This window comes from Eptatretus burgeri, chromosome 6 (assembly GCF_056783735.1).
Source record: "Eptatretus burgeri isolate ZD-2024b chromosome 6, Ebu_testis_v1, whole genome shotgun sequence".
NCBI classification, from domain to species: domain Eukaryota; kingdom Metazoa; phylum Chordata; class Myxini; order Myxiniformes; family Myxinidae; genus Eptatretus; species Eptatretus burgeri.
Window position 1 is genome coordinate 74594254 of NC_140966.1, and position 25572 is coordinate 74619825.

General features: G+C 44.0%; 1 protein-coding gene across 5 annotated transcripts; it reads left to right on the top strand.

Annotated features, from left to right (window-relative positions):
* The first annotated feature begins 1633 nt into the window (after positions 1-1633).
* On the top strand, positions 1634-23177 carry SIGIRR (single Ig and TIR domain containing). Of its 5 annotated transcripts, none has more exons than XM_085885669.1 (10): positions 1634-2837; positions 3022-3131; positions 8972-9179; positions 10932-11077; positions 14274-14414; positions 15019-15162; positions 15866-15968; positions 16424-16574; positions 16763-16943; positions 22741-23177. In XM_085885669.1, exons 1-10 carry the CDS (start codon positions 2668-2670, stop codon positions 22920-22922), a joined length of 1536 nt encoding a protein of 511 aa, XP_085741795.1. In that variant the 5' UTR covers positions 1634-2667; the 3' UTR covers positions 22923-23177. The 5 variants fall into 5 exon arrangements, with proteins under 5 accessions (XP_085741795.1, XP_085741796.1, XP_085741797.1 ...); XM_085885670.1 differs by having other exon boundaries at positions 1664-2837; positions 10935-11077; XM_085885671.1 differs by having other exon boundaries at positions 2687-2837; positions 8977-9179.
* The last annotated feature ends 2395 nt before the right edge of the window (positions 23178-25572 follow it).

Genomic DNA, 25572 nt, shown 5'->3' on the forward strand with positions numbered 1-25572 from the left:
CCCTCCCTCCCTCCCCCCTCCTTTTTTTTTACAATGACACATGCACAGTTACATTTTTACTGTGAATATACTTGTACATGTAATTCTGAACTCTTCAACAAAAAGTTTTAGCCTCTCCCTTCCCACTCTGTCCTATCTTTGCTCCCCCACCCCAACAAAAGTCCTCAACCTCCTCTCCCCACCCAAAACCTCAACCTCCCAACTCTTCCCATCTTTGCTTCCCTCCCCCACCCCCAATCCTATGTCCTCACCCTTCCCCCTCCCAACCATAAGGCATCAATCCCCTCCCTGCACTCGAGCCTTCAAACCCTCCTCCCCCTCCCACCACTGAAAGTCCTCAACCTCCCCCTTCCACAGCTGTCCTATCTTTATTCTCACTCTCCAACCTCTCATGAAAGCAAACAGGCATTCCCACGTCAAAACGATGGAATATTTAATGCTTTCTGCTCCCCTATCATACTATCACCGACTTCACAGAAACCCCTCGGTCACCTGTTGAACTTACAGTTTTAAGATAAAATAGTTGGAAATAATAGCAAGGACCTGCACAACCTCTGCAGTAAAAGTGCTGCTCGAGAGAAAGGGTTCCTAAATTGGTGGTCGTAGTATAGAAAGTGTGGGTTGGAGTCTGGTGAACTGTCCAGCCCATGTGTGGAACTCGCACGCACAGCTCCTTTTATAGTATTATCGAAGTGACTCTTGATTCTGATTTTATATATATATTTATCGGTAATATTGTTCATTTCCACGAGCAACTTCAGGAAAAGGTGGTTCATAGCTTGATACAGAAGATGAATGGGGGGTTTGCTTACAAAAATGAGGTTCAGGATGAGTGAGGTGAGAGAGAGTAAAAAAAATCAACTCGTTGACATTGGGGAAACAGGTGGCCAGAACAGGAGAGAAGGAACTGATGCCAGAACACTGCCCTGCCAAGATATTTCAAGGAGAGTTTAGCATTCGTTAAATGGATTGAGATTGATGGTGCTTTGTACGGTGGAGCTCGAGAATGATCCAACTTGTGAGGGAGGAGGATGCAAGAGTTGCACCTGTGGGTTTACACCTGGTAAGGGTGTTTAGGAATGTCATGAATGACAGAGTTGAATGTTTGCTTCTCAGCTTATGATGAAGAATCATTTTGCCAACAAGTTTCACACTGCGCACCATTGTTAGACCAGCTCTATTAGGACATGCAATAACCATGTACAGATGTTTACAGTTATTGACAAAGCAACTTTATCTCGAATTTATTGCATTGTTCCTCATCCCAGCTAATAAGTGTAATATTGTAGTCAAACTTAAGCATGACAGTAACAATCCAACTTGCTTCAGTGAACAGCATAGCTTGACTTCAGTGCGTGGTACCTTCGGTGATGCAGCCCTGTTGTTGAAGACCGTGTGGCACCCCGAGAGTACACACAGGATTCCAAGTTGACGGGTGAGTTCTTGCCCATACCGATGAAGCACCACAAGAATGTTCTACTTTTAAAAAGTGCACATGCTGGCATCACGCACGATTTGTCCTTATCTTTCATCTGATCATGTTTTCTTGTTTCATGACTTGCTTCACCTGCTGTTACGACCATTCAAGCGGTGTCTGTGGGTGCTCTGGAGGCTGGAAGGCTCATCATTGGGAATGCAATGAATGAACATGGACGCTCCAACAAAGGGAGCCTCATGAACCTTCGTCGTATGAAAAAGGAACTGTAGATGTACATTAGATCCTTGAGGATATTAAGACCCCTAAAACCCTTCCAGAGTGTTTGAGACCACCAAGATCTCTGAGAACCTTAAGACCCTGAATAACCCTTATAGCCTTGAAGAACCCTAACACCTTTTATGACCCCAAAGACCCTTTAAGAACACTTAATACACTTTAGAACCCTAAAACCTTGCAGACCCCATCGACCGTATTACACCTTTTAGAACCCTGATGACCCTTGGACTCATTTCCACACTTTAGGCCTTCACACCTCTCATACCTTTTTACCTTTTGACCTTCAGACCCTTTTTACACGTTTTTTGGACCCATTAGACTCCTTCAGACAATTCTGACCCTTTAGACCTTAAATTACATCCTGAAGACTCTTTTGACAATATAGACCCTTTCAACCTTTTAGACCCTTTTACCTTTACACATTTACAACTCGACCATTTTGGCCTCTCATTCAGCACATCCTTCCATTTGTTTTCCACACAAAGCAAGTCGTGGTGAGGGTCTGCAATCTCTGATCTCTGTGTCTCTGTCTTGTTTAAGAAACTGTATTGATTGTGTTTTTTGTTGTTTTGTTTTTCACCTCCCCAACCCTGTCCCCTTTGTAAACCACTAGTATTGACCACAATGGTGATGTGAAAACCTTGTCTCAGTCACAAATGGCCGGATTCCAATCCGAAACTGAAACCTCTTGTACTTGTGACCATAATGAAGGTATTGGTTGTGTGGATATGACCTCTTTTTATGGCAAAACTATTGGCCACGTTCTTGAGGCCCGGCTAACCGTAAGCTGATAGTGTTAATTGGTTCAGTGTTAGAAAATGTTTGGTTGCCACGGTGCTCTTGTGGTTCGAGTTTCACGAAAGGTGCAGGCCCTGCCAAGGTGGACAGGCCCGTGTGGGTGAGTGGCATTGACGGTGATTGTATGGGTTCCTCCCAGAGAGGAGAATAGTGAGATGATGACACATTACAAACCTCCCACAATTCAAGCTACTCTGGGAGGTGCCTCCAAATCGTGCCCGCCTTCCTGTCAATGTTTCTTTTCAACCAAAAGCGCTCCACGGGCCCCCACGGTTAATGATTGTTCAGTGGGCACTGCTGGAGAGCTTGTGGGACTGCCAGGACGGTGAGTTTGTCTGCCTTGTGAGTACACCGACCGTCCTTCCATTGCTGACTCGTTTGGCCGATGAGCTTGGTTGTCCCGTTTGGTGTCCGACGGGCATGTGGCAGGGTCGCCTGTCTTGCAAGGGGGCTTGTGCCAGCTCTTGAACGGTGAATGTTGTTTTTTTTGCCTCCAATCACCACTCAAGGGAGCCAGAGGCCGGAGCTGGGGCAAAGCGTGGCCCGGACATGCTTCGCCTTTTCATCCTCGCTACCTTGGGAGCCACTTCCCAATCTTCAATCGCCCTCGATGATGAAGGTAAATCGGGGAGGTTAAAGTGAGTCGCAGACATTTTTTGTTACCATGAGGTTCACACTCTGAAATGGAACATTGAGAGTGTCATCATCTCCGAAAAGCAAGTGTCAATGGCTAATCCATTATAGGGTATCACATGCATGCCATTGGAATGTACAGTATTGTATTGCATGACTGTTTTAAGAAAAATTTTGCACCATATTCATTTTTCAAAGAAATCCAATATTTGTCCTGATAATGGTTTTTGACGAGCTTGGATCTACTAATTGGGGGTTCGGGGAAGGGGGGGTAATATGCCTGTCTCCCACCTTTTATCTGGCTATACATTAGCACCCCAACCCTCCTAATTTTAGTGAAATTGTGACATTGGTTCCTCCACCCTCTCTCGAAAAAATGTGAAAAAACCCATTCAACTGATTATTCCATTTATAGTATCACTGGAGGTTATAATGTGAAAAACACAGCAAACGCAAATTCGCGTTATTCTGAGCACGAACCTGGTAGAACCAGTTGGAACAGTCGCTTCGTTTCACAATTCCACTTAGTCAGTAACATCCGCTTTATGATTCCATCATTTTTGGTTGTACGTCGAAGAGCATTATTAGCCCTCCCATCAGATTTAGTCCAAAACGGGGGCTTATGGATTTGGTGGTCTCGATTTTCGTGTGCGTGCGTGCGTCCGTCCGCAGCCATATCTCGGACGTGTATGGACCAATTTTACTCGTACTTGGCACAGACAACACACGATGGTTTACATGTGCACATTAATTTGTTTCCTGATCAAAGATGGCCAACTGTTTGCCACTTTAGTTCGAAAAAACAACCCAAAAACCCAATGTCGAACACGTCCTCAACCATATCTCGGATATGCATTCACCAATGTTGTTGTAAATGAGTTGCATCATGCTGGACACTCATTATTAAACTTTTGAGTTATCTGAGTTTCCGAACTTATTGGTTTTATCTTTATTGACTCCTTCAAACTATGAACAACAAAGATGTTGTAATGTTTTGTTTTTTTATGTCCATGTGTTATTTACAGACCACACCTCCTTGTTTTTAAAATTGGTCTTTCATGACCTGGCTGTGACACCATCTTGGTGGTGACCTGAATGTGATACGGGAGTTTGGATATGATTTTTTTTCAAATTGAAACTTTTAAAGGTCGAACTTTAGAATGTTATCAGAATAATTGCCCCCTCATTCCTCCCACCGTCGCTAACTCGACCCCTTTTATCACTTTCCATTTCCTGGATCCGTACCTGGTTTTAAACAGTGGTTAAAGTGGAATCTGAAATTTGGTAGGTGGTGGCAGGTGCAGGATGTAACCAACAAGGTAATTCCTCTCGGTATTCATTTAAACTACCAACTAACCAGTAAAAGGAAAATATGTCAAAATATAACTCGGAGCATCTGTTTAGGAATTGGCTTTTAAGGATGAAGAGGTAGGCTGGGACCTACCTCCATTTTAACCACTGGTTTAACCGTCTTTTGAAAATCTACCTTGAGATCTGTGTTGTACTGAGACCAATTAAATAGGACTCCGTGCATGTTTCTCTGAGCAACATTTCCCTTCAAACGTGCCTTGCTCAAATGCGGAAACTTCTCTTCGACACGACTTTTGTTTCCACGCACCTCGCCGGCATCGTGGGATTCGCACCATGCAGGATGTAAGCAACGGAAATCACAAACTGGTCAAACACTTGGAACATTTCTTTCAAACCTGAGAAATCCCACACACTCACTCTCTCTCCAAAAGGACAATTCCACAAACTCTCCCATCGACTTTCTCAACATCCTTCTCAAAGAGGTTCAGTCACTCAAACTCTTGGGTCTAACTCTCAGCCATGATCTCTCCTGGGCAAGCCACACTTCAAAATTTGCCTCCAAAGCCAGATGCTGACTGGGCATCCTCCATCGTGCAAAGTCCTCCCGTGGCACACCTGAGCTCCTATCCACCGACAAGGCCTTCATCCACAGCTCGATGGAGTATTGCTCTTCCCTTGGGGCTTGCTCCCCTGACTCGCATCTTGCTCAGCATGATGCGATGGAAACAAAGGTTTTCAAGATCATTGGAATCTCTCGCGTCGAAGTGATAGGCCCATAGACTCAGCTTCATCATCACCAACATGTCGGTGGTCTCTCTGTCTTCTTCCACCTCATTTTTGGTTTTGCATCCTCTGCCCTCTCCATTCTTTGTCCCATCCAAGTATCTGCAGGATGCACGTGGTCCACCAGCAACCCCGTCCTCGGGGAAACTGCCTAAATCCAGAACCACTGCTCACCTCCACTAATTTTTCCTCTCCCCCCCTTAAGGAATTACCTTCCATAATCGTTTCAATTTCATTCTTCCTTCCAGGTCTTTTAGCCAGCTGTTCACCACCATCTCAAGTCATCCCCCATCCAAAATCATGATCTTTTCTACACCCGTTAAACCACCCCACGCCCCACCCAAAATTTTGCTTATGTATCCATCATGTCTACCCCTTGCGTTCTTCCCGTTACTTCCATCACTTGTTTGCCCATCTCCGTCTACTTTCTTCCTCCGCCTTGGTATCGGCATTTCCCCTTTCTCCTGATGTTCCATTTGTTATGTTGTGTCCTGATCTGTTATGTGTCCTAGATCTTCCATGAGCCTGCAGCACCCATTAAAAAAGAAACGAAGACTGGGCCGTAAGCAGTCAGAGACCCAATGCTCCCCGACAAAAATCGCTGATTTTTATCATGAGACGCGACACAAATTTGAGATCTGGAGCACATATCAGGATACTTTTTTGGGGCGGGGGGTTAAAATTTCCACTTTTTGAGACCGTTTGACATGGTATTTGAAGAATGTTTTACCTTTGGTATTTTGGGCTCCAGGGATAAAGGGTCATGGATGTTTTTTTTTTTTTGTTTTTTTTTGTTTTTTGTTTTTTGCCCACACACCTGAAACACCTGCTACATGAGCAAACAGTATTGAAATTCCACCCGGTGTAACCCAAAACGTGGAAACACACAGGGACATTACTTATGTACATGCCGTGTCTTGCAAACTCCACATCCCTCTTTACAAGATCATCATGCCACTTGGTGGGAGCAGAACTATACTGTAATGGATGTCCTTTCAGTGGCTTCTTCACAAAGTACAGCACCACAACTGCCAAATGATTCGCTCTCTCCCTCGCTTTCCCTCGCTCTCTGGACAGGATTCCTGTTGATGGAATAGGTGTGTTTCAGGTTTGAAATGGGCAGTTCTGGCAAATCAGGTGTGTGAAGCCACAGGTGCAAGTCGAGAGTTTACTCGAAGCATGTTTGCTTGCAGGTATTTGGTAAGAAAGGACTTTTCGTAGGATTTCCTCCCATGTGTTGAAACGTCAATCATGTTGACCGGATTGTTCTCTCTTGTTTGCAACGAAAACATTCAATGTTTCTGAGTCGCGTGCAGAATACGTGACATTTATCGCCAAGTTCTGTATCCAGCCGTGACATTTCTGACTCGCTGCCTCTGGTTGTCATTCAGGTTTGATCCCTCATGAAGTGGAGTGGAATTTGTACATTTTCACCTTTGTCTTCCTCAAATTGGAATGGCCATACCGAGTGGAGGGTGTTCTTCATTCGGTCCTTCCATTATGTTTGTTTGCTTATTTATTACTTATGAAATCTAAAGATTTCGTAAGTATATTGATGACTTCCGTTTGTTTGTTTGTTTGTTTGTTTGTTGGCACGATAACTTGAGAACTGAAGAAGCTACCAATGTCAAATTACACCACGTGATTCAGCAGGGTGGTGGCTAGCGCTGATTAGATTTTGGTCAAAATCGGTCAAAGGTCAAGGTCACAGTGAGGTCAAACATCCAAAACATTCGATTTTTGATGGTTTGGTACAGATAACTCGAAGGGAAGAAGCTACCAATGTCAAATTACACCAGGTGATTCAGGACGCTGATGGCAAGTGCTGATTAGATTTTGGACGAAATCGGTCAAAGGTCAAGGTCACAGTGAGGTCAAATATTTGATTTTTGATGGTTTGGTACAGATAACTCGAACGGAAGAAGCTTCAAATGTCAAATTACACCACGTGATTCAAGAGGGTGATGGCTAGCGCTGATTAGATTTTGGTCAAAATCGGTCAAAGGTCAAGGTCACAGTGAGGTCAAACATCCAAAACATTCGATTTTTGATGGTTTTGAACAGAATCATCGTAGAAACTTCTGGTTTGCGTCGATACCCTCTCTCGAGACAGCTTTTATTAGACAAGGTCAGAGGTCAAGTTGACGATTTCGTAAGTACCAGTCTATGACTGCTTGTTTGTTTGTTTGCACTGTATTTTCCATTTGTAATTTGATTGCATAGACTCCTGCCTGCTTCCTGCTGCTGCTAATTAAGAGTAATTGGCCTGGCTGTGGATTGACGTCTACATTTTACATTTAAGGAGAAAAGTAAAAACAAAGCTTGGGGTAAAATGTCAAACGTTTTACAAAGCCAGAAGATCAGCACCGCCATGTCGGAAGAGTTGAAGAATATTTTACTGGATTCAGTGACGTAGTTATAGGTTGAGAAACAATTTTTTTTTTATTTACAGATACTTGGGCTGGCAGGATAGCCGAGAGGCATGCACACTCTCCTCTGGAGTGTCTTGCCTGGGTTTGAATCCTGACCCAGCTATAAATTCTGATCCCGGTGTTTCGCAAGCAGGATGAGGCATCGATCTTTGTGCCCTCTCTCGGATGGATGTTACATTGGGAGGTGGATGTCAAAGATCCCAGGGTGTTCTTCGTGAAGAATAGGCGAGCTATTGGCAGCACTGTGGCCAAATTCTTGCTTTAACCTACAGAGGGCACTGCATGATTGGCACAGCTGTACCCCCACCCCTCCCAACAAAATGGTGGGGAGGTAATAGCAAACCACACAGTATAATCCAAAGCATAACCCTTGCCCATAAACTGCATTGGCAGCAGAGACACTCTGCAAACAGTGCGGATTATTGATGATGATGATGATACTGCATGCACTACTCGTGATTAGTACCACAACTTAAAGAGCCCCAATTTTTCCTCCCTTATTGTGAAGTCCACTAGGGGAATGTTTTGGTCCAATTCATTCACGAACCGGTTGGCCAGGCTTTACGTTTGACTGAATGAGATTTGGAGAGGAATTTTTCAGTTGTTCAGGGTGCAGGGGATAACTTATCTACTCTTCACAAAAGACACCGTGGGGGATATTTGATGTCTACCTACTAATGCTAGCAGGCTGGTCCGCAAGCTTGATGTCCATCCGATGGATGGCGCATGCAAAAGACCGGGACTGTAGTTTATAGCTGGGCCGAGATTCAAAGCCAGACTCAACAGCTCAAAGCTAAGTTCACCACATGTCCTCATCCCATCTAACTATTTAAAAAAATAAACCATGGTAAATTATTTGAATGGGCTGACGGGATGGCCTCGAGGTACGCACACTTTCCTCTAAGCTACCTAGCCAGAGTTCGAATCCCAACCCAGCGAAATAAGTAAATCCAAGTGATTCATCATTGTGTTTGCCATCCCTCAGATGGATGATAAACGTGCCATCTGCCGGCATTAGTTGGTGGGTGTTAAAGACCCCATTGTATATGTCACAAAGAGTAGGTGAGCTATCCCCAGCACCCTGAACAAATTACAAATTTCTGCTTTAACTACTGCTGGAAAGGCAAAGACCAACCACCCAGTATAACCAACCCTTCCTTAGGAAGTTGCTTTGGTGGCACTAACGCTGTGTTAAGAGTAAGTACATCAGAGAGAGAAAGAGAAGTGATATAATTTGATACTGAAAGACTTCCATTGAGTCTGGTGCGAGTACTGTATGAGATTTCCTGTCTGGGTGCAGCGAAGGTTTGCCAGCAGAAAGATTGGCTCAATGCAAACCTTAGGCCTCAGACACAGACACATATGCCGGACAAGACCATCATGTTGAATTGTACCGTGGAGCTACCACTGCCTTATGCCGAGTGTGAGATTGCCTTCCATTGGCTCAAGGCCGGCAATCGCCTTATCAACTCTACTCCTGGTTACGAAATCTCCAATTGGAGCCAAAGGTGGGTTTGCACTGTTTTACATGAACCAATTGAAGGGGATTAAGTTGGATTGCATTTTTACTTTGACCCGACAAGCTGTGCCTGATTTTCCACCAATTGGTGGATTTCAGCTCTTTTGGCACCAAAGTGGATGTTTTGGAACGAGCTTTTTGACCCGTCGCTTCATGGATGGGAATACCATTCTTTGCTGCGATGGATCCTGCCCTCCATGCTGACACCATAGAGATATCATTGGGGGGTGTTTATCGGGATTGGTGTGTGTGTGGGTGTGTTATAATATTGTTGCATGGAAGTGGGGGGGGGGGGGTCCAAAGCTAGGCTGTGGTAAGTGTAGTATGGTCCGTGTGTTTCGAGTCTGTTAGATTGCCATGTAACGGGGATCTGTCGGAGTAAGTCGTTTGATACACGTGATGCTGAGGAGGCAGTGTATGTAATTTATGGAGAGGGTAGACATTAATTATGTATGTGTAAATACCTCTTGTTTGTCGGTGGGACTTGGTGAGGACTTTGCAATGCAGAGGTACACGTCACGTGTGCAACTCAGCAATTATGATCTTTCTTGCCAGTGTGGGCTCTGGAGCTCAGAAGAAAAGATGGTACATTTATTTTTCTTGGGGCCACCCCATAGGCAGCACCCCAGAGGAAGATTCTGCCTCGGAGGAAGAAGAAGAGAGCTCTGGCCATCAAGAAGAGAACCAGGGAGGCTCGTGTGGAAGGAGGTCGAGCAAGTGGTCCATGGAGGAGCTTGAGGCAGAGATTATTGTGGTTCGCTCTGAAGAAGTCTTTGGGATAGACCCAAGGTGATATCACCCTGCCTTTGGGGTGGGGAAGGAAGATCTCAGACAGGATAGCAACACGTGCACAGAGTGAAAAGAAGCAATTTGAGGAGGAAGAAGTGCAGACCAGGAGGCCTCATTGGGGGGGATGGTGGGGGTGGGCAGGGGGAGGCAGTGGACCACGTAGCCTGGTTGAAGGCCTACTCATCGCTAGCCTTGCTAGTGCCTGTTTTACTTTGTTTCTGGGCACCATTGTCACTGGCTCTCGTCTCGCTCCTGATTTCTAAAGCGGGCTGCTTTGAGTGTTGCGTCCACCTTGCGCATTAGAGACAAAGGGAAGTCTCACCTGAATTGTTGCCTTGTTGTTGGAGTGTGATCTATGGCACCCAGTGAGTTCGGATTTGAGCTTTTATTTCTCCTCATGTACAAGTTTGTTTATTCCCATTTTTTCTGTCTTTTGACTCGCTTGGTTTGTTATGTTCATTATAGCGTCTTGTCGATCCCCTTCCTTGTGCTATTCAATTCAAAATCAATCCTTTAAAAGGTAAGAAAACGTGTTCAAGCCATCTGCTTCTCATGTGCATGTGTCGTCTCTATCTGATTGACGTTTGTTCTTGCGTCAAAACCCACCGTGGCACATCAGCCTGAAGGACCGGAGGTTGGGAGGAGTTTGACGAGTTCGCCCTCATGGCGAACCACAAATCCGTAACAATATCCTACTACTACTTAATTACCGGCCCCAATTATTCCCATATTGTGTGGTCAGCCAAGGAACATTTATGTCCCAAGTGTCCCACGAGCGAGCTGGCCAGGTCTGACGTTCGACTGAAGGTGATTTTGGGAGGGATTTGTTATTTGTTCAGGGTGCCTTCCTATTTCCGAGATAACAGGTATATTAACCTTGACCTCTAAACTGTGTCACATAATAAGTTTGTAAATGTAAACTATTTCTTTACTGTGTTGACTTTGTCTGAAGCAGGTATTCCGGTGAAAATGCGACGCTCTACACGTCCAGTTTACTTTACACAAACCTCACTGACGCAACGCACTTTGGAATCTACGAGTGTCACATTCAGAGTGAAGCTACCAACGTCACCATAAAGTTCGCTGTGATAAAGCCAGGTAGTCAGTGGCCTGGATTTAATCCTTCTACAGTAAAATGGTATTGCATGTACAGTATTATTCCACAGTGCTTGAATATCCATAACCACTGTGACATGGTGTAGCTCTGAAATGTTCTTGATAAATGTTTCCAGAAATTTGCAAAGCTGGAAGTAAATATGAACAAAGTTTTTAAGTTTTACTCTCAAAAATGTTTGTTGAACTTTGTAAATTTAACCTCTTCTTGTAGAATGTGTAAATTTAACATTTGTAGCAGAATTTGTGAATTTAACATGTCGTGTGTGTTTTGAAAGTTTTGTATCTCTTGTGGTGTGTGTGTAAATGTAACATGTATTGTGTGTTTTGAAAGTTTTATATCTCTTGTGGTGTGTGTAAATGTTAGGAAGAACTTTGTACGATGGTGGATTCCCAGTCCCAGACTGGTTTTGGAGGATAATTTTTAAATGTGGTTTGTCCAAAAGTGTTGTGTGTTTGTGTGTTTGTGTGCTTTTGTGTGTTTGTGTGTGTTTGTGCGTGCTTTTGTGTGTTTTTGTGTTGTTGTTTTTTTAACTTTCTAAGCATATGTAGAAAACTTACATACCCATATCCTTTGGTAAACCATTCCATTGCTCTGTCTTCTGGGCGATCTGGGTAACCCACTGAGCATTCAATTCTTCCATATATAGAGATGCCACTCTCTTTCCCCCACTGCTTCCGGGACACTCACTGCCAACCATCGGAGCAGCGAGAGCCTATCCACGAGGGGAAAGAGAGTGGCATCTCTATATATTGAAGAATTGCATGCTCAGTCAGTGGGTCACCCACATAGTTCAGATAACAGAACACTGGTCCGGTTTAGCGGAGGACCTGGGTTCGATTCCCAGTCTGGGCATGTAATTTTTTTTCCACATATACTTGTAATGTTTGTTGTTTCCTGTTCATTTACAATTGTATTTAACTTGCTGTGCCAAAAACAATTCACTGAATGAAAAATTCAGGTGTGCAGACTGGAGGAATGTTTGGTATTCTAGAAATGTCAGTTGAATATGGGATTTGGGCCACATAGGAGAGGCATCTGACTGCTTAAGCAAGTGGTTTGATTAGTTTCATAATGCAGATTTTCTAAAGTTTCAGAATACCTGTGGTTATGACTTTTATATTCACATGACTGGTTTTGTGACGTCTGTGAGCCAGGTGTATGGGCATGCATTGCAAATACATTGGTCCACACTTCGACCCTCATTTGATGGAAGGGAGTTATGGGTGGGCAGGTCTGCTTGACAATGGAGTCGGGAGGGTTTGTAATTGTTAAATAACAAGGTCCGAAAGAGGGAAGAAGAGGTTTTAGGATAAGTGGCCTAAATATACTCATCGTATCTGACCTTCCACATGTATCTGCAAGGTACTTACAAGGACAAGACCATGCAAAATACACAAAAGTAGAGGGTGGGGAGGGGGTTGTACTCCTTGCCATACATGTCAAGTAACTTGTACAGTTTATTGAAAAATAATAAAACCTATGCCAGAATTTTGACTTATGGGGTACTTCTCCAAAGTCCCTAATACTGGTATCAAACTCGGTGGTGGAATGGTTGTAGAGTAGTGTGTCCGCTCTGAGTCTGGGAGGTCTGTGGTTCAAATCCCGGCCGAGTCGTACCAAAGACTTTATTTTAAAAGTGTACGTGCTGGTTCCTTGCTAGGTGATCACCATTTACAAGGGCAGAGCATGGACAAGCAATGCTGGGAAGGCAATGGCAGACCACCCAGTACAACCCTCGCCAAGAAACTGTTTCGCAGCACCAATGATCTGTGTGGAGTATGCTACATCAAATAAATAAATAAGTACCCCAGAGCGACATCGAATTGTAGAGACGTATGGACATGACACGAAGTGAAACATTTACTGTAAATGATAGAAGTGCTTAGTAAAGGTTTAACACACTGATCTGGGTCTGGTGTTGGTCTTACTGCAAAGGTGGTTGGTTTGAGAGCTTGGGGTCCTGAGTTTGACCGACCGTTAAAATAACACCAGGTGGGTTGACTCGGCCTGTCATCCTTCCGAGGTCCGCAAAACGAGTACCAACTTGCTGGTAACAAGGGCACTGCATCAGTGGCACAGCCGCGCTTCCAGAAAATGATGGAACCAGCAGCCACAGGCTGCACACGAAACAACGCTGTTCTGAAATCTCAGCTTATGCTTTACACACATCTTCTTGTTGGTTGGAACCAAAATGTTTCTTCAACATGTGATGCTCAAAGGCAGCACTTAATTGCACATTCCAATTTACCCTGTGAGGGCATTGGGGGTCAACCACGGTGTGGCATCGCGTGCAGATAAGACCGGTAGGACCGGGCCAATATCTTTCTTCCTGAGCTCAATTAAAAAGCCAGCTGCTTTCCAACCGCCAATCCAATCGTGAAATGGTCATCCTTCTGAAACGAACTCGATTTCGAGAGAGGTGCAACCCAATTATAATCCTTAACGCGCTGGCGCTTTCATCAAGGCTTGAAACCACAGCCTGTGGAACAGCAGGTTCGGTAATATCACGACTAACCCACCACTGCACTCATGATGAATGTCACTTCGGTCTATCTGATGGAAGTGGAAAAGGAAAAGTGCTTGGGGGAGGGGGGTTGGGGAGGAGATGGAGATTGTGGCACCGCCCTTGAGCTGTGTAGCCTGTGTTAGAATCCTGACCCAGCTTTAAAATATCATCCTGGTGTTTCGCCAGTCGGGGCAAGGCAACAATATGTGTGTGTCGTCCCTCGGATCTACGTTATGCCAGATATTACGACGTCTTTCGGGAAGAGTCGTCGAATAATTATCACCGGTGCCGTAAACAAATTTATAAATCCCTGTCCCGATGTCTGCTGGCAAGCCAATGGCTATTAAACCCTTGCCAAGAGCATGCCTTGGCAGCACTAACGCTCTGTCATGCGTATAGTATGTTGATGATGAAAGTGTTGAAGATGGACACAGAGAAAAGGGAAAGGAAGTTGGGTAACAGTGGGAGTGAAGAACATGGATTGAAGGAGGAACGAAAGGAGGGGAGTCAAAAATTTTGCAATTTTTGGGATGCAATCTCTTTATGATCTCCAACGTCAGATTTTTCAATCACGTACAGACTAGATGACCGATTTTTAGGAGTTTAAAGTGCCTTTTTTACATAGCTGCAGGCCTCGGTGTGATCACGCGATTTCACGTTCTATATTTCAGGGCTACCTTCCGTGAAGCATGGCGTGGCAGCCGTTTTTGTACTCATCTTGCTCTGTCTCATCGTCACCGCCGTCTACATGCGGTGCAGCCTCGACCTCAAGCTGTGGTATCGTGACAAATATGGCGACTTTGAGATCAACGGTATGGATTCACAACTTGTATGGAACAGGCCTCAGGCCTTTATCTGAGTGAAGTGTCTGGCAATGTTTGTTTGTTGTTTGTGACTTCAATTACTTTTTGCAGAGCTCCTCTGTTTCTTGTTGGTGCTTTTCTTGCATTGATTTGCTGATACAAAAACGATGACCATGGAAGAGCAGTTTGTACAGGGAAGTAAATGCATATGTGGAAGTAGAAGGGACACAGAATGAGTGTTGGGGGAGCAGTAAGCTTGGAACACTGGTTTGAGGAGGGGCAGAGGGCCAACGGGGCAGGGGATGCAAGACCACAGATTAGAGACTGCAGAAGACTGAGAGGTCACCGATGTGTCTGCGGTGAGATAGCGGCAGGCCTTGCAATTCACCCTCTTGGTTGGAGTTCAAGATGTTGAATGTGCAACACCTGAGCCTGATGCATGTTGTGTGCCGTTAATTTTTGGAAACGGGTGTTGTTGAAGCGAAGACAGCTCAAATGTGGTTGTGTCGTCATGGTGTTGATGCCTAACAAATGGATGACTTCTAAAGCACGTGAAAGTGTAGAATTGTTTAATGAACTCATTCAATGAATTGACCTTTCAACTTTGCACTAGATGGGAAGCAATACGACGCATACATGTCTTATGCGAACGCTGACTTTGATCGGAAGTTTGTGAACCTCACGCTGCGACCCTTCTTGGAAAATCGATATGGCTTTCGGCTGCACATGGACATGGTGGATCTGCTGCCTGGCCTGGGTATGTATCAGATTCTGAGGAGGTTTTCTTGGAGATGTACAAGGTCAGGGAATTTTTGGGTGTTCCTGCCTTGTATGAGGTGACCATCCCATGTCACCCAGGATGACATTGAGTCGATTACAAAGTTGAGAATTGGCATCATGTGCAGATCGGACTACAGGGCTGGTAGTACAGCTCCGATGCAGTGTGCTCACCTTTGAGCTGACTCGTCTCGGTTAGATTTCCGCTCTGACTATAAACTGTTGGATTGGTGCTTTTCAGGCAGGGCGTTGCACCAATAATTGTGCCTTCCTCATTTGGGATGTTAAGCTCGGTGTCCCGTTGGTGAACGTTAGAGTTCCCACGGTATTTCAGAATGAGAAGGCCATTGTGCACTCGCACCCTGGCTACATTCCATATTCTTTCCCCAACCAGCCATGGGGTTCATGCCGGTCGGCATCTATAGTGGTGGCCCTCGAAGCACTCGCGGTGCACGAAATGACCTGCAAACTAACAGAACACGGTATTGGACTTTATCAACATTTCTGCCAACATCTTTCAATGGACTCATCCGTTCTGACCAGCCTGGAGATCACACACACAAACATACACCCATGCCTTATTGAATGAAATGCCATGGTAATGATAAACTGGTGCGTGAGATTGAGGGTTTAATTAATAATTTCGGTTCTTTGTCTTGATGTACACCTACCCTCTGCTGCAGAACCTTCGGATGATCTCCTCATGAACGTGAGCCGCTGCAGGCGCCTTGTCATTGTCCTTACCGGCGCCTACCTTGAACATGAATGGTGCACAGATTCCTTCCAGTATGAAACACCTCTCAGATATTACATGCAAAACAGTATCTCGCACACACACACACACACACACACACACACACACACACACACACACACACACACACACACACACACACACACACACACACACACACACACACACACACACACACACACACACACACACACACACACACACACACACACACACACACACACACACACACACACCAGCAGAACGTGAGTGTGCACTCAAGTTTGGTACAATACCAATAATGCACCATGTTATTATTCATTCCTTGGTGTTGTATTTGTACACAATTGATATAGTTTAACTGATGGATGTTTGAATGAACAGATTGCTGAAATGAAGGATCATGGTAAGTTTAATGACATGAGCACCATGCCTTCATTCAGTAATGACGATGCATGAGTGCATGGACCCATGCCCAACTGTACCACTTATGACCCCTTGTTTACAGGGAAGGTCTGCAGAAGTTGTGTGAGCTGGTGCCACGACCGATATTCATCATGTTTGACAATTCGCAGCACGCTTTCTCACATCCGGCCTCCCTGGTACTCCAGCAACAGAAGCACCGTGTAATCGTCATCAGATGGACGATGAAAGATTCGGTGAGGATGGGAATGTGACACAAGATTTAGCCGTAAACTTCGTAATACCGTTGTCTTTACAGTCGTATAATTTTTTTGAGGGTAGACCTTTATCATAACGTGTAGTTGAAGACTGCTTATCCACATACTGCACATGAGATACTGCAAGGGCTGCTCCACATTGAGGACCATATTGGTGGTGTTTGCAGTTTGCAAATTCCTGCTTTTGGAAGCGTCTGCTTTTGGCTTTGCCAAAAAAGGTCGACGTGCGTCCATCGTCTCTGACCGGACATGACCCACAAACGATGAGCACTGGTGATCAAGACCCTATGTTGACCCTTAACCCCGATTATTTGGACTGCCATCATGATGTCATTGAGCCGAGCCAAGGTATGGCACACGACATTAATGTATTTTAAACTACAATAACCTGAGTCGAGCAGGTTTGATGAACAACACTTACAGGACAAAGCCATAGAACAATAGAGAATATATCAAATGACACCAATAATCATGACTCGATGACTTGGCCAACCTATTTGGTCCACCTCAAGATGAAGGCCTCCCTCAACATGCTCCAGTGTTCTATTTGATGTAATTTGAGACCTTTGAATTCAAATAAACCTTTGCATCACATCTCTCCATCTGATGTTCAGTCTACCTCTGCTTCCCCCTTCTCTCCAAATGTGAACCTGAATTTGTCACTCCACAAAGCGTTTCCATATTGTGAGGTTCTGAAGTACCCGTTCAATATACCACACCTTGTGGTGCTATGCATTGTCCATGAAGTGTGTCGAAAGGCTAATGTGCAGCCACTTCCTTGGGATAAACTTTCAAGGTCTAGAGAACTGTACTGGTGCTTGTCTCACATCCCAATGACTCTCCGAACCTTTTTCCTCTCATCAAGGTCCCAAAAATATATATATACTGTATGTAAAAAATAGACCACATCTGTTCTGTTAGACATTCTGTTGCAGTTCTCTTTCCTCTTGGGATTATTTTTCTTGGTTTGTCTGATCAATGACTAGGGATGGTGTTTCTTGTAGTTCTCCGTTTTGTGTTGACAGCCCCCATTGGTTTATTAGGTCAGCTCACTGACCTAATCTAACCGTTTGTCTTCAGATCCGTCTGTCTGTCTGTCTGTCTGTCCTAGATGTCTCGGCCGATTGAGTTCTAACTTGACTCGATGATAATACTAGTTACTCTCTATAGATCGTCTGAGGACTTTTTCGAATTTTCGCCTCAGGGTCATCAAGTGCAAAATGACCGATTGGTCGAATGGCCTATAAGGAAGCATCGGACGGCTATAATGCATAATGGGTTTCATTGGGATTATTAGGAAGATTGAATTCGAGCAACTAGTTTTTCATTACCTCTGTCGTCTGGCCCCGTTTATTGGGCAACACAAGGTCCGCTGACTTCAACACGGCTTCGCGCGGTTATTTTAACTTCAATTTACATTCTGTTTTCACTTTTCATCATCGCTAAGGTTGATTAACACTCGGTTGCATCAAGTTTTGTATCCGAGTTGACCGTCAAACCCGCTCGGGTGTTTTTTAAGTGATGCCTCGCATGGCTCGCATGCTTGAACTCTGGGATAGATTGTGCAAAGAGAACACACTTGCCTTTAAGCTGTCTTTCCTGGATATGATTCCCAACGCGACTATAAACTATCGGATGTGTGCTTCACACAGAGGGCATCGCATCACAAAATGCTCAATCTCTTCGAGCTTAGATGGACATGAAGTTTGGTGTTCCAGCTGCTGGCATAAGGAGGAGGATGTTAAAGATCCTACGGTCTCTTTCATGAGGAGTAGGCAAGTTGTTATTGGAACCTGAAATAAATTCCAAATAGTTGCCTTGAACACTGCAAGGAAGGCAAAGGCAAACCACTCGGTGCAATCCTTGCTGTGACACTGGTTTAGGAGAGGGGAGGGCTACATATATTGCAAATCCTTCCGACATGTTCATGTAAATTGTTGAGGTTACTGTACCCTCCGCAAAGGAAAACGGACTGACCAAGCTGTCATGGAGAAGGCGACACCACACATTGACCTTTGAACTGTCACGTGTGTGTTCAATGACCACGTGGGGGTTTTCAGAGCTCCAGATCCTCATATTGTGCTGGTTAATCTTCCCCGATACATGAAAGCAAGCTTCTTCTGTGAACATGACCTTTTTCAGGTAATCTTCATCATCCCCTATGCGATTGAGCATTTCCAAGGCAAATGCCTTGCATTTGGGTCCATCATTTAGTTTGAGTTCCTGCACAACCTGCACCTTGTCGACATAAAGCTTCAGTCTTTTATCCAAAATCCTATGCACAGTGGTGGTTGGGAGCTTCCGTTCTCAGAATGCGCATCAAATTGATTTTCTGGGACTTTGTTGAAATGATTCACCCACTCGTTCAACATCTGCTGCACTTGTGCTCGGTCCACCGGTTCTTTTTTTGCTTCTGACAACTTCCAGTGTCCTTAAACCTCTTGTACCACTCTCTGATACTTGTCCGTGATGGTGGATTCCTTCCATACCTTGTACGGAAATTACGCTGAACTTGTGTGTCGGATCTCGTCTCTGAACCATTCGACACACTGAACTTTCTCCTGTGGAGTCGCCATTTTCTTTTATATTCAACCATCAGACCAGAAAATAAAGAAAACTTTTCGAGTTTCTGTGTCTTCAGGTGCCTTTTAATGAACTATGGATCAAGGACAGGTGAGGAGTATGTGAAGGTGGTGGTTCAAATGTTTTTGAATACACCTGTCATATGGCTCCTCATGAACATGATTACATCTGATAAATTCCGTTTTACACCCACAACTTGGAAGTTTTGTTCAGAAGCCTGTTTCACTTATGGTGTGTACTTGTGACGTCCACACGAGAAGTGTTCTATGTGGCCGTTCATTTTAGTTACCATTTTGGTTTGTTGGATCGTGTACACGCCATGCGAGAATAATCAAAAATCAGCCCCAGATAAATACTGGTTGTTTGCTCAAGATTCTGCTCGTATATGAGGATGATGAGATGTTATTGGGTGTGTTTCAACTTTCAAGTGTGGTTGATATTCTCAGCCATTGCCTCCGAACTTGGCATAAGAACAGGATATGTTAATTTAGATTTGGAAAGCGTCACACATGTGCAGGTATAGATCTATCGATTTGAATGCACCATTCATTATAACGACTTCAGCTGTGCACTTCCAGCTTGCTGGTGGCGGTGTGAACCTTGAATTCATCTCTGCTTGGGTCCAGCCTATCTAATGAAGAGGAATTTTTGAATAGGTCACATTAATTATATGCTTGTAGAAGGCAAAGCTATTGTGCCATGCAGTACTAGCATCGCAAAGCCAGATTCGGTGGAATCCAAAAGTCTCAACATTATTGGCATCTCTCTCAATTGGACTGAAGCACAAGGTCTGCTACCCTTGCATCACAGGTGGTTCTGTGGCTTTTCAGCTTAAAAAAAAAAAAAACTTAATCTTATTTATGTTGAAGGCTGCAGGCACGGACTGAACAGTCCTCATCGATGCCAAGCCTTGAATAAAATAACTGTATTGATAGAAAAATAAGGAAAGGGAGAATAGTCGAAGAGTTTTTGAGAAAGTAAAAAATCTGCTTTGTGAAAAGGGGAAGGTTCATAAGTGTTTGGGAAGACATGAGAAGGTAAAGAGTTCCAGAGTTTTTGCTCTGGAGGGGAAGAAACAAACATCGGAACGGCCCACCCTAGAGTTGCAAATGGCTACACAATAATCGTGTGATGTAGTGGCTTGTCCAGTATTCCTTCATCTCGTTAATGGTGGAGGTACACAAGCAGCAAGTAAGCTGTAAGGTTTCTTGTAAGCAGAAACCAAAGTAATATCTGTGGAAAAGAGAGAGAGCCAACCATGCGCCGTAATTTGAGCGGGTCGAGTTTTGAGGTCACATTGGTCGAGTTGACAAGTCGAATAACTTTGGATTCAATTCTGTCCTGTAAGTATGTGGAGCTGGAACCTCCCCAGATGTGAGAGCAGTACTCTAAACAAGGACGAATCAATCCTTTATGGAGTTGGAGCAACTGTTCAGAGGAGAATAATCTTCGACATCTGAACAGGACTTCTAATTTCTTCGAGGCAGACTTAGCTATTTGTGTAATGTGTGGATTCCAGGATAAATTTGATGTTAGAATAATACCTAGTAGGTTTATTGTATCACATGGTGTAATTGGAGAGCTGAGAGTAGTTTCAGATGGAGAGAGGGAGATGGGAAGAAATTGAGTTTGATAAGTATTAAACTTAACTTGATTACATTTGCCCCATTGAGAGATCTTGTCTAAATCCGAATTTAAAAGAGGTGGCTGTGATGAAACGACATGTAGATGGAAAAGACATGGAGGAATGTAATGTTGTCATGAGCATACGAGTGCATTTGGTTATTTGTGGAAGAAAGAAGGTCATTGATAAAAAGAAGGAAGAGTGTTGGAGACAGAACGGAACCCTGAGGTACACCGCTGTTGATAGGGAAGGGGAGAGATGTTGAACCATCAACAATTACGGATATAGAGCGGTCGGAGAGAGCTCGATTATGAGAGAGCAGAGTGAAGGAGGAAAGCCGAAAGAGGGAAGTTTTTGGATATCAGACCCTGATGCAAAACTCTGGCAAAGGCTTTTGAAATATCAAGTCCTACAACAAAAGATTCCCCAAAGTCTCTCAAAGAAGAGGCCCAGACATTCGTAATGTAAGAAAGGTCATCACCTGTAGATCTTGCCTTGCGAAAGCCGTATTGGTGGTCAGATTTAAGACTGGGATTCAAGATGCTTGAGGAAATGGGAATTGAGAAGACATTCAAAGACTTTGGAAACGGTAGAAGTCAGAGCAATGGGACAGTAGTTGGAAGGGTTTGAACAATCATCCTTCTTTCAAATAGGCTGTACTGAGGCATGTTTCTCGATAAGAGGAAAAGTTTGAGCTTTTCAACAAAAACGCTTCTCTGGTTTAGCTTCCTATGCTCTTTCAGCCCTTCCTTACTTCTCCATGATGCACGTATTCATCCAATAACCCCCTCCTGATTAAACTCCCAAAATCCAGGCTTTCGCACACCTCAACTCTTTTCTTTCTTGCTTCTCACGTCATTCATACCTGCAATCTTTTATACCCCCCATTAACTTTTATACTTAACTCAACCCTCCTACTTTGCAGGTTGTTGTTTACTCTCATCCTCCTTAATCTATCTCTCTTATTGTTTGTTCATTCCCTTGTTTGTGCCAAAGAATTGCCTCCACTGCCCCACTCTATTCATAGCATCCATCACTTCACTCTTCCATGAGCCTCAATCTCATAAAGAATAAGAGGAAGAAAAAAGGGATGCATCCACACATCACATGTGGATGACCCGGAGGATGGTCGTATGCACAGACAGCGGGTGGCCAATGGTGGGACCCACTGCCCATGAAGGCAGTTCCAAAGGTGATAAAGGCCAAGTCTGTGCATGCGCAACAGTTGGAGTTGGACATTTGAGATATCTTTCTTTCTGTCTGTCTGTCTGTCTGTTGCTCTGGAGGAGAAGACCTTTCTTGTTGCTATTATTTCGACCCAGGATGACCGGTTCTGGAAATCGGACAGCTTGCCATCGCTCTATCCCGCCCCAAGCCGGACTTCGCTCAGTGCCTATGGGTGATGGTACAGCAGACCGGCTTATGCCTTTCTCAATACCTTGCCTAATCTTTGTAACGGTTCGAGTCCAGTATTTTGACGCCTTAGTGGGGTACGTTTTATTTCCCGTGTACAATAAGTTTGTGCCTTTTTCCCCCTATTTGTCTGTCTTTGTGGGCCAGACCATAGCCTGTCCATGATTGTCGTCTTGTCCTCCCCATGATTGTATCATTTTAGAATAAACCATTTATTTGCGAAGAAACATCTTCCTGCTTTTTATCTTCCCGTGCGAACAACCGCCATTTTTAGTTTGTATTTGAGTGATCTTTGGAGGATTGTGCGTAATTAAAATGTCAGAAAATTCGGCAAACATCGTTTTCAGCATTCACGTCGGCTTTCTTCAGACCTCCAGCTCAGACCCTCCATGTTAGCGGACCCTCTGACACGACAATACCAATACCACATTCAAAAATGTATTTATTTTGTTACAGGATTTTTTGTTTTGTTTTCACAATGGCCCCCTGTTGAAGTCTGACGTCTTAATGCGGTTCTTTTTTCAGGTGCATCTTCAACCAGCCTCGCCAAGTCGCCAGTGGAACCTGGAGCCTCAACTGTGGAATCTCATTGCCCAAATTTCTCCACCAGCAGTCAGGACAAAGAGTTGGACATTAGTGATCTGGGAGCGCGAAACTACGACGCTCGAAAAGATTTTTACTGCTTGGTGACCGAGGAAGAAATATAAACATATGGCTACTTGGAAACTGGTAATATTCAAGTTAAATTATTGTTTCGCTGACAAAGAAACTTATTTACAACAAATGGATAACTTGACTTTTTCGTTAACTAAATTGTTAACTTTTCTATTTAATTTAGACCGTTTTGCACTTGTCCAATCAGTTTTTACTGTGAAGTATGATTTGTTGATAGAGGTTTTGTTTGTTTTCATTTTACAACCGAATGATCTTGAATGAAGATTAAAATATGATTTAATACACAACTTCAGTTTGTCGAAATGGTAAATCCTGTGTATACTTTGAAGCCAAAAAATAATCACTCGACATTCAATTGTAATGGTGTTGTGGTATGACCACCAGGTTCAAATCCCTGAAACCTCTGACTTTACTTTTCTTAACATCTTGTGTTCAAAGTACAATGATTTACCTTTGTATTTATTTTTTAATTTCATGTGATTTATGAATGAGTACAAGTCATTTATAAGTCTGAGACAGGATAAGAAATACAGGTACTGTAGTCTCCAAAGGCCATCTGTATTTTCTCTCTCTTCCTCTCTGTCTCTGTCTCTGTCTCTCATGTACCATACTCTTCATCGAGCGTCGGTGCCACCGAACTAGCTTCCTGAGCAAGGGTTATGGCTGGGTGGTTTGCTCTTGCCTTCCCAGCAGTAGTTGTGGCAGGAATTTGGAATTTGGCCATGGTACCGGCGATACCTCGCGCACTCTTTGCAAAGGACACATTCGGATTTTTAACGTCCACCAATGAATGCTGGCAGATGGGACGATCGCTTAACATCCATCCGAAGGACAGCACACACGTTGAATCGCCCGACCTGTAAAACACTGGGATGACGGTTAAAAGCTGCGTCGGGATTCAAACCCAGGCTAAATGGCTTTGAGCCAAGTGTGCGTACCTCTCGAGTCTAGGGCTCTAGGCCATCATGGCTGCCTGTCTGTATGTATTACAGAAACTTGCACAACACCAAATAATCAAATATTGTGTCTCCATTCTCCACTGCTCTCTGCCCTCCATGCAACTCCACATCACATCCCTTACCCATAAAAAGTCGACAGCTTTTTTGGTTCTTACTCGAACAAAAGGGTTTGGTTCTCGGCATTAAATTAAACAGTCGGAATGGTGCTTTGCAGGCAGAGCTTTGCATCACTAAGTGGGCTGCTGTCCTTCGGATGGATGTTAAGCTGGGTGTCCCATCTGCTAGCATTGGCTGATGGAAGTGATAAGATTTACCGAACAGTCGGCGAGTTATAGCTGACACCTTGAACAAACTACATTGCTGGCAGACAAGTCATCCACCTTTAACTTGCTGCATTGACTGGAAAGATACCCTTGATGCCTTGAGGTACGCACTCACCCTTAATCTGTTCAGCTTTGGTTTGAATCTCCAACGAACTATAAATTGCCATACTGGGGTTCAACAGGCAGGGAGAGGCATCATTGCGTGCCATCCTTTGGATGGGCATTAAACTTGGCACCTCATCTGCTAGCATAATTTGGTGGACGAAAAAGATCGCACGATGTCCTGTGCAAAGAGTAGATAAGATATTGCTGGAACCATGTCCAAATTCAAAATTGATGCTTTGACTTTCCGGGTGGAACTGCAACAGTGGCAAAGCCACACCGCCAGCAATGATGCAAATGCACAACCAATGGTTCCGGCACGAGCTAAACTCAGCTATGAGGAGCAGCTGAAGGAGACAGGGCTTTATACACAAGAAAGGAGGTGGTTGTGAGGAGATAAGATAGAGATGTTTAAGATAATGAACGGTATAGATAAAATAAGTGCAGATGAATTGTATTCAACAGAGTCGACAATGATAGAACTAGCGGCCGTAGCCTGAGAGTTAATAAGAAGAGCATTAAGATGGTAGCAAGGCAGGGAACTTTCATTCAGAGAGTAGTTAATGCATGGAATGGTCTCCCTGGAAAAGTAGTGGCAGCAGAAAAAGTAGATAAGTTTAAAGTAGAATAAGATGGGTACCTGGAAGTTATGGAGATAGAGATGTTAAGACTTTTAGGTAGTTTGAGCATTGATGGGTGATTGTGTACATGTGTACAGAGTGCTGTTGGTGGGGGGTCTTGTCAAGGGGTGTTGTGTGGTTGATGTGTGTTTGTTTTTAAAGAGCAGGTTGCAGGTCACCAAACATGTTCTGAAAATTTATCAATATGATTATATGTGCATTAAATAGTTCGATGCAAACTCTTGTGGTTGCCTAACTATTGATAAGGTTAATGAAATTTAACTCTGAAGTTATTTCTCGCGGCCGTTGAAAAAAAAAACAAAAAAACAGCCGCGTTCCCATATATGGAGGGTGACATCACGTTCTCCAAAAGAAAGCTGCACTCACTCGCTCATTTAAGAAGTGTCCAGTTCAGCGGGCTGTTCTTTCGCTTATTTTGAGCTTGCAACTGTCTATATTATCCTTTTTTATTTTGAATTATTGTAGAACAAAGTTATTTGGATACTTGTACATCATGCCTCGTACGTGTGTCATATTTTGCGAAAATGGCTGGAAAACAGGTAATCGCTCCCACCGATTCCCACAGGAATCAAACATTCGCCGGCAGTGGATAAGATTTGTACAAACAAAATGGGCGAATTTTCCCCCCAAAGAAAACGGGTAAAGAGGACCCTTTGG

What these genes read in the sequence shown, in the direction of transcription:
- SIGIRR (XM_085885669.1), top strand. Translation starts at nt 2,668, where the DNA reads ATGATGACACATTACAAACCTCCCACAATTCAAGCTACTCTGGGAGGT. An exon ending in AATCGCCCTCGATGATGAAG is followed by an intron (nt 3,132 to 8,971) that starts GTAAATCGGGGA and finishes GTCTGGGTGCAG; the next exon opens with CGAAGGTTTGCCAGCAGAAA. An exon ending in TGGCGACTTTGAGATCAACG is followed by an intron (nt 14,415 to 15,018) that starts GTATGGATTCAC and finishes ACTTTGCACTAG; the next exon opens with ATGGGAAGCAATACGACGCA.